Genomic DNA, 9,061 nt, shown 5'->3' with positions numbered 1-9,061 from the left:
ACAAAGGGAAGCATAACATAGCTGACGACTTTCATAAGCATAGCTGACACCACACAAGACGCCAAGCACAAAAGAATAACAACCACGACTCAGGAGGTCTCATGCGGAAGAGTCAGAGATACACAGAGCACCTAAAGGAGCAAGGCATACAGCTGTGAAGTGGTCTCTCCACTGACAGCTTAGTGAATGTCGAGACCTCGAGAGTTTTTCCAGAAACTGCGATCAAGGAGAGAGAGAGAGAGAGAGAGAGAGAGAGTGGTTGTCACCACTTTGTATGCTTTTAATATTAACCTTGCGAACTCGTCCCCCCCGGCAGGGCTATGCAACTGTGACCAGTGTGTGCTGTCTACGCCTGAACCAGGTGTCAAATCTGCCGATGCGTGACCTGTGCGTGGGCTGCTCTGTGAGGGGTCCAGGCGTAGTCCGACGGGTAGGGGGTCTGTGCCCGGGCGGTGTCCGGTGCGGAGTCTCTCTCTGATCCCGCCTGGGATGTTGGGTGCGAGGTGTGGCGGCTTCGATCCCAAGGGGGGGAGCTGATCCCACTCGGTAACCAACTCTCAGGGGCAGTAGGTGGGCGAGCTTCAAGCGCGCTCATCTCGATCGTCAAGGCGTCGCTACGCGCGGTCTTCCGCGGGGGGAGCTTCGTCGACGGGTGCGGGACTGCGGCGCAGACAGTGCTGCGGCAATGCCTCCGGCTGCTGCGGCGAGTGGGGTGCTGCTCGCTGCGATGGCGAAGAACTCGTCTCGTCACACGCCAAGGGCTTACGCTCTGTCGAGACGTGAGGCGTATGCGCCCAGGAGGGGAGGGCGCATGCGTAACGACGCTGCTAGAGATGCCTTTCGGGGCCCAGAGATAAAACTTCTGATGCCATGCGTGACCTAGTAGTGTCCCCAGCTATGGGCGTGTCCACGTTGGAGCCAGGTGTGGTGTGGACGCGAGAATAGCTCCGCCGTTCATGGAGGCAACCGATGCGAGTCGACTGGTGTGTGTCGTCGTGGTTTCGTATCAAGAATTCTCTCTCTCTCTGCGATCAAGGGAGCGGCCAGGGCTCATAGACTCGGTCGAAAGACCCCAGATTGGCATCCATGCTCGGTGTCTTAAAGAAAGAAAACAGACAACCCAAGGGAGGGATGGGAGGACGGCACGCCGCCACCACACAGGGATTTTAAGGAGAGGTGTGTGGTGCGCTAGCCGTCGCCCACCCTAGGGAGTCCGCCTCTTCCTATCTCTCTTCGCAGTCTCTCTCCGATTCTCGCTGCAACCTTCATGCCACCTCGCGGTCGTCCCACTCTCGTCGTTCTCTCCCTTGTCATTTCCTCCTCTGTCGCGTCGTTCCCTTCTGCCTCGTCCTGCGACGCCGCCGCCTGCCGGTCCCTTGTTCTCGCGGCTTCTTTCGCCTTTCGGCGCAACTCCGTCCTCCTCGCGGCGTATCTTGTGCGTATGCTCGGTGTCTTGTTTTGCCAACCCGCCGCCAGAATAATTTTTTTGGCGCGCCAACATCCCGGGCTGCTGACGCACTACTATCCGCCAGCGAGAGATGGGCGTACGCATCAAAACCTCGTTCCCGGCCTACTTCACGACGAAAGAGGCGAGCAGCCATGTGCACTGGCCGACCGGCCAAGTGTCGGTGGTGGAGGAGTTGCCGCTGGTGCACGTCGCGCCAGGCGACTCGCTGAGTCAGCTCAGGGACAAGATCTGCGCTGCGACAGGCCTGCTTCCTGAGGTGAGGCCTGCAATCAAGCTCGTCGACGAGACACCTCTGGTCCCCGTCGGTGATGACGATGACTCGGCCCTGCAAAAGCTCAATGTCCGTGTGCACAGCCACACCAGTGGGGACTCCAGCACCGGCTTTACGGACTCGTACACCGCCGCGATGAGTGACACCAATGTCATGGTGGTGCAGAAGGAGGACAGCTCGATCGAGCTGCTCAAGACCTCGCACAAGGAGCGCACGCTCTCGGGCGACGGAGCGTGCCCGAGCTTCTTCTCCGAGTCGACTGTCCGCGTGCAGCTCGACTTCGCGGCCATGTCGGCAGAGGACAGCCATTCGCAGCGCGTGCTCGTCGTCTCGGGAAAGCCCGTCACGCTCGCTCCCGACCAGACCGTGAGTGAGCTGCAGACCGTCTGCGCCACCCTCCACGGCGTGCCAGTCGAGAAGCAGGCGCTGCTCGTGAAGTACTTCGGCCGCTCCACGAGCGTGCGCGTCGACGACGCGGGCAGCAGCGTGAGGCGGCTGAGCGAGCTGGACGAGCTGCTGAACCGGGTCGGCCGATGCATCGAGCTGCTCGACCTGCGTGTCCCGGAGCAGGCGTGGCGTGTCCCGGATCAGGCAGCGCGGCTCGCACCACCGCAGCAGCTGCCGAAGGCGTCTGGCCGCCCCGGTTCTGAGCGCGGACCTGGCGGCATGCGCATCCAGCTCTTCGTCAAGTTCCTGCCGGGCAAGACGGTCACGCTGGAGGTGGAGCCCTCCGACTCGATTGAGGCCGTCAAGGCGACGCTCCAGGACAAGGAGGGCATCCCGCCCGACCAGCAGCGCCTCATCTTCGCCGGCAGGCGGCTGGAGGACGGCCGCACCCTCTCCGACTACAACATCCAGAGGGAGTCGACGCTGCACCTGGTGCTCCCGCGAGTGCTGTTGTTCGCGGACGCGGCGGCCAACGACCCACGGCACGACCCGCATCGCATGCAGATCTTCTGCAGGACGCTGACCGGCAAGATTCTCGTGCTGGCGCTGCACCCGAACCACACCATCGCGGAGGTCAAGGAGCAGATCCAGGGCAAGGAGGGCATCCCGCCGGATCAGCAGCGCATCTCATTCGCCGGCATGCAGCTGGAGGACGACGGCACGCTCGTCGACTACAACGTCCAGAAGGAGTCGACGCTCCAGCTGGTGCTCCGGCTCCGCGGCGGCATGTTCCACGAAACGTCGGGGCAGCTCGACTTCGCCGCACTCGCCGCGCTGCGGCAGCGCGTGACGCTGCGCACGCTCGACGGCAACGCCATCCACACCCTCGAGCTCACCGGCGCCACCTCCGTCCAGGTACGACGCTCCGCACGAGCTCCGTATGTACTCATACAGACAGTGTGGCAGCACCCAGCCGCTCCTCCCTCACTGCTGCGTGCCTCCTTCCCTTTCCTTTCCCCGCGCGCAGGAGCTGAAGGAGGCGGCCTCGACGGCGCTCGCCGCCGCGGCGCGCGACGCGGAGGTCGACGCCGTCGACGCGATGAGCGAGGCGGAGGCGAAGGCGAAGCTCAAGCAGCTGCTCGGCAAGCGCGCGCGCGAGCCGCCGCTGTCGCCTGCGCCGGCGGCCGCCGGCAGCGGTAGCAGCGCGCCCGACGCCGGCGGCGGCGCGGCCGACGCTGAGGCGCGCAAGGAGCCGCGCCGCTCGCCGCGCCTCGCCGCGGCCGCGGAGCGGCACGCGTAAGGAAGGCCAATCCTCGTAAAAAGAAAGACAGAAAACATATAAAACCCCAAGGGAGGGAGGGACCAACCTTTTGCCCGGATCCCGCGACAATTTTCTTTTTCCCGATGTAACTGTGTTAGTGCCAGCGCCGCTGCAGAGTCATCCAGTTCACTCTCTCCACGAATCTCTTCGGAGGAAGGCCTGGTCGATGGCCACGCCGTCCTGCTCCATCGTCGTGACGGGCTTCGGCCCGTTCGCCGACGTCGAAGAGAACCCAACCGACTGGCTCGCGAGAGAGCTCGCCAGCGGCGCTGACGGCTGGCGGCTTCCGCACGGCGTCCCGCTCCGCTCGGCAGTGCTCGAGGTTTCGACCGAGGATGTCGACGCGCAGCTGCAGCGGCTGCACAGCGGCGACGACTCCTCCGGCTGCGTCATCTACGTGCACCTTGGCGTCGACGCGAGAGGGCGCGGCTTTGCACTCGAGCGCACCGGCGTCAACACAACGCATTTCGTGTGGCGGACGAGCGAGGCCGCCAGCCGACGGACGAGCCCATCGACGCCGCGCCGGCCGCGCGTGGCGTGCGGGGCTGCCGCCGCAGCCCTCTGCCCCTCTCCTCTCTGCGGGATGCGTTGGCTGCGAGGTCGGCCGAGGAGATCCGTGTCTCGGACGACGCAGGCCGGTGCGTTGGCGTTAGGGCCCGCAACCTATCCACGAGCCCGCCGCTGTGGGTGCGCCGAGAAGCAGATTGTCTGCCCACCCTCGCCGGCCGGCACCGCGCTGCTGCTGGGATGGCCAGACGCCCGAAGACGCCCTTGCCTGACCTGCAGGTACCTGTACCTGTGCAACTACACGCTGTACGAGTCGCTGCGGCTCTCGCACGCGCACAACAACAGCTCGGGCGCGCAGAGCACGCAGAGTCGGCACACCGCCCTGTTTGTCCACGTGCCTCCCTTCGAGGCGGTGCCGCGCCGCCGCCAGCTGGCGCTGCTGCAGCACCTGCTCGCCGAGCTGGCGGACGAGGCGCACCGCGGCGGCGGCGCGGCGATGCTGCCCGCGTGCGGCGGGGCGGTGGAAGAGCTGAGCGAGGGCGAGCTGCTTCGCGCCGCGGCGGCGGCGGCTGCGCGCGGCGGCGGCGTGGCGGGGACGGCGGGCTCGCTGGGCGAAGACGACGAGGCGCGTTTGGACCAGGGCAGAGGCGAGGGCGGCGAGGGCGGCGCGGCTGCGGTGGGCGGTGCGGCGGTGCGGCGGTGCGGCGGCGTGGTCCCGATCGGGGAGGCGGAGGAGGGCACCGTGGCGGTGGGCGAGGTGGAGGGAGTCGAAGTCCGGCTGTGGCACGAACACAAGTGGTTGTGCGCGATAAAAGCGGTATGCGGCGTTCTCCGTTCCCATCACCTCTCTCCCGAGAGAGAGAGAGATTTTTAGCAATACCAAACAACTCTAACACTTACACACATTATTTGGGGCTGCTCTCCCGCGCGCAATGACGCTTTTGAGGCCGATGCATGCACACACACAGATCATAGTCAGAGATGCGAGCATAATTTCAATTTGTCGACTACACTCTGCATCCACTCCTGCATCTACATTTACAAACATGCACAGCATATTCTCCATGACCTCTACGATTCTGCATCACATCTACCTAGCTCACGGGGGCGGAGCCGGCGGCGAGGGGGAGCACGAGGGCCAGTCGCCCGTGTTGCTCGCGCCCACAAACTGAATCTTTGTGCAGCACTTGGCACCTACGGACGTGTCGCGGACGCATCATCAGCGTGCTCTGTGAGTCGACTAGGCGAGCACACCACGTCCGAGAGGGAAGAGTCTAGGAAAGGAAGCGTCTTGGAAACAAAGGTCTCGCACTCGTCTTGTCGTTGCCCAGCTCTGCAATGAAGTGGTCGATGTTGGTGAAGAGGACCTGCCGGTGAGAGTAGACGAGATGGAACATGTACGGTGCGTGTATGCTTGTATGCTCCCGCCGTCCAGCTGGGTGACACAGAGTGTCTGGACGAGTGAACTGGTTTTAAACTAGAGCACCTGCAGCGCGCCGGACTGCTGGTCCTCGGTCATGCTCATGGGGTCTGTCACGTCCGGAATCGTCGGGTCCGTCCCCTCCGACAGCCACTGCGTGGCCCAGCCGCCGTAGTCTGCCGTCTCCTCAATTCGGCTTCCGTAGCGCGCCGTGTCGTACGTGCCAGACGTGATGGCCACAAACTCCCTGAGTGGAGGCAGTGGCAGCGGGGGAGCGGGATGGTCAGACCCGTGTGGCAGTGAATGCGCAAGTGTACGGCCTTGAATGGCTCGGCAGTGGATTGAGGGCACCTGGGGCCCATGTCCAAGAATGTGATGGCAACCTTGGGGAGCACGGCTGCCGTCCCGTCGTCCGAATACTGGAAGCCCCAGCGCACCTACGGAAAGGTGCGCCAACAAAACGCCTGCCACAAGAGCCTGCCTCACGGCATTCAAAGTGCGCGCACCTTGTACGACACGCTCGTGGGCTGGGCCACTCTCCAAGAGCCGATGCCGTCGGAATTAAAGCTGACCAAGCAATGTTTGCCGTTTGTAAAGCCGTACGTGGGATTGGAGTCGTCACACTGCGGAAGGTCACCGTCCGGGGAGTCGAAGACGAGGTCGATGCTGCGGCCGTCGTGAACGCCCACATTCGCCACATGAGTGGAGAATGGCCCAGTGGAAGAGGTACGGCCTGCGTGGAGACGACGGGGCGATGCAGATCACAGAGTGACGGCGGGAGGCATCGTGGCCGCCAAGTGCGTGCGGGCATCTACTAGGCCTGGCCCGCAAAGTTGTCGGAAATGGTGTTCTGGCTCGACAAGTCGAACGAGAGCATCGTCAACTCGCCGACGCAAGGAGCGTCCTCTGTGGCAGGCGTGGACGGCGGCTTTGGCGGCGGCGGCGACGCGACTGTCGCGGTTGGCGGCGGGCAGGCTTCCTCGGAGAGGCGACGGCGCTGAGCGGCGGCCGCCAAGTCTGCCACGCGCTCAACGGACGACGCCTCGACTGCGCGTGTGGTCAGCGCGGCGTCGGCGTCCTTCGCCGCGTCGAATCTCGAAAAGGCAAAGTCAGTCGCGTGGGCGCTGGCCATCTCATAATCTGGTGCCGTGCCCTCGATGGCGCCCTCGGCCATTGCGCTGGTCGTGACGCTCCCTTCCCATGGGTACACATCCATCTTGCCATTACGCACACGCCCAATCGTGGTGTAGGACTGGCCTATGATGCCGTGTGGCTTGTCGCGAGACGGAGCTCCGCCGCGCGCTGTGAAGCTGATGTCGAGCCGATTCTTGGGTCCAGCTATATAGTCCTCCGCGCGGAAGACCGAGCGCATGCCGCGCACTGTGACAGTCCAGTCGTTCATCTTGAAGGTTGCGGAGGAGTGGTCCATTGCAATGGCGAGGGCGTAGCACACCTTGCTGCCGTGGAACCCGAATTTGAAGGGCCGACCAACGCAGGTGCCTGTGACAACTTGCCAGCCAAAATTGTTGCGATCGAGCTCGGAGGCCCAGAAAGAGGCGGTCGCGTTGCGGTTGTCGGAAAATTTTGCCACAAAGTGGGCCTCCACGAGGAAGGAGCCGTTGACGGTGAGGGCGCCGTCGTGGAGCTTGAAGATCGCCTCCTGTGTCTTGACGTTGACCGCGAGGTCGGGTGCGGAGAGGAAGTTGTAAATCCCATTGTTGCGGCCGCGGAAATCGGCACTACCGCCAAATGCGAAGTTAAGATGAGGGTCCTGAAATACCTCGCTCGTCAGGCACGGGTCGGTCATCCCGAGAGATGCGTTGGTTCTGCGCGAAGGCACTCTGGGACGCAAGCACGCGTGCGACCAGACCAACCAACCTACGAACACGGACGGTAGGGTACATGCCATGCCATAAAGTGGCCAAAAAAGCATATTTTCTTTTTTCTCGCAATACTCCCCAGCCGCCTCGCCGCCGCCACTGCCGCGCCTTCGCCACACACGCCGCCGCCCATCTGCCTCCTCGACCTGCCCACGGACCTCCTCGTGCGCGTCCTCTCTCAGCGGAGGCGGCCCCGCCCTCGACTGGACGCCGCGCGAGATGGAGGCGGGCGATGTCACCGGCTTCTCCTCCAAGGTCCCGCACCGCTCGCGGCCTGCGGCCTGGCCCTCTGCTCCGCTTAATATGCTCTCATAGCGCGCGAAGACTCGCCCCACCCGTGTCGCGCTCCGGCGTCCCCCCCCCCCCCCCCTCGGGCGCGGCCGTCATGTGATGCATGTCCCCGTGTAAGCAGCGCCCCGCCGCCCAACCGCCTCGTCCAAGGCGCGTGCCGCTCGCTCGCTCGCCGCCGCCGCTCGATCTGCCGGCCTAGTCCCTCCGCCGCTCAGCCGGCGAGGCCGACGCCGCGGGGGCCCATGCTCCGCTGCTGCCGCCTAATTAGGGCGGGGGGCGGGAAAGGTGGACGCCTGCAGGAGCGGCTCGTCCATCTCGATCAGCCGGTACGCGGCGTCCGAGAAGCCCTTCGCGAAGGCGAGCGTGGTCATCGAGTCGGAGAGGAGCGGCGAGAGGATTTGCAAACAAACATAGGAAAAAAGAAAAACTCGCCGGACTTCATGATGGGCGACACACATGCGCCGCAGCCGGCGCCGCTCTCCTGGCAGAGCCTCGCGGAGAGCGGGCGGCTCGCCCGCGCGCTTGACAGGGAGAGCGCAGCCGACCCGCACATCCGAAAGCTCCGCCTCACCCTCGAGCCCAAAGCGGAGCCGCACACGCTGCGGCTCAAAATGCCGTGCGACTGCGGGAGCTGCATCGTCAAGGCGCAGATGAAGGCGGGCGCCTCCTGCCTGGTGCTGGTCTGGAACGAGGAGAAGCAGAAGTGCTCGCTCCGCCTCAAAGAGCTCGCGGACGCCGCGCCAAGCGAGGGGGCGCCTGCGACCGCCGCCGGCGTTGCGGCTGCAGAGGCGGGCACTCAAGCGGCGGCAAGCACTGCCAGCGCCGAGGCGGTGGGCGGCGAGGGCGGCGAGGACGGTGGCGGCGACGAGGAGGCCGGCGGAGGCGGAGGCGGCGGCGGCGGCGGTAGCGGTGGCGAGGCTGCGCTGCCGGGAAGCAGCGCAGCGTGTCCGATGGAGTTGGACAGCGACGACGAGCCGGAGCCGGCGGCTGCTACGGAGCCTGCGGCCTCTGCGGAGGATAGCGAACAGAGCCCGCCCCTGATGGCGCCCGCGGCGGCGGCGGCAGGGGCAGAAGAGCCAGCGCCGCTGGAGGAGGGAGCGGCGGCGGCGGCGGATGAGGCAGAGGCGCCCGTGGCGGTCGCGGAGGGTTTGCGTCTGCATTTGTCGAGCAGCAGCAATGCTGGCTACAAGGGAGTGCGCAAGGACTCGCGAAACGGCCGCGCCAGCTTCTACGTGCAGCACAGTGTGCGCGGAAGAAATGTCGCACTCGGCCGCTTCGACACCGCGGTGGAGGCGGCGGTGGCGTACGCGCGGGCGGTGGGCGAGTACCAGCCTCCGGCTCATCCTCCCCCGACGGTGGTGACGGAGGCGGAGGGGCTGCGGCTGCACTTGTCCAGCAGCAACCCGAGCGGCTACAAGGGGGTCACCAAACGCCGTGACCGCTTCCAGGCGAAGCACGGGGTGGGCGGGAGGCAGGTCTATGGCATCTTTGACACGGCGGTGGAGGCGGCGGTGGC

General features: G+C 65.1%; 2 protein-coding genes across 2 annotated transcripts; both read left to right on the top strand.

Moving 5' to 3' along the window:
* The first annotated feature begins 2,143 nt into the window (after positions 1-2,143).
* On the top strand, positions 2,144-3,466 carry EMIHUDRAFT_419416 (hypothetical protein). The gene is made up of 2 exons (XM_005769495.1): positions 2,144-3,041; positions 3,154-3,466. Exons 1-2 carry the CDS (start codon positions 2,406-2,408, stop codon positions 3,424-3,426), a joined length of 909 nt encoding a protein of 302 aa, XP_005769552.1. The 5' UTR covers positions 2,144-2,405; the 3' UTR covers positions 3,427-3,466.
* A 110-nt stretch (positions 3,467-3,576) lies between these two features.
* Positions 3,577-4,832, top strand: EMIHUDRAFT_470331 (hypothetical protein). Its single transcript, XM_005769494.1, has 2 exons — positions 3,577-3,918; positions 4,234-4,832. Exons 1-2 carry the CDS (start codon positions 3,614-3,616, stop codon positions 4,826-4,828), a joined length of 900 nt encoding a protein of 299 aa, XP_005769551.1. The 5' UTR covers positions 3,577-3,613; the 3' UTR covers positions 4,829-4,832.
* Positions 4,833-9,061: the final 4,229 nt, after the last annotated feature.

Source organism: Emiliania huxleyi (genome assembly GCF_000372725.1).
Source record: "Emiliania huxleyi CCMP1516 unplaced genomic scaffold EMIHUscaffold_420, whole genome shotgun sequence".
NCBI classification, from domain to species: Eukaryota; Haptophyta; order Isochrysidales; family Noelaerhabdaceae; genus Emiliania; species Emiliania huxleyi.
The sequence above is the reverse complement of the archived record's forward strand: the minus strand, read 5'-3'. Positions and strand labels throughout refer to the sequence as shown.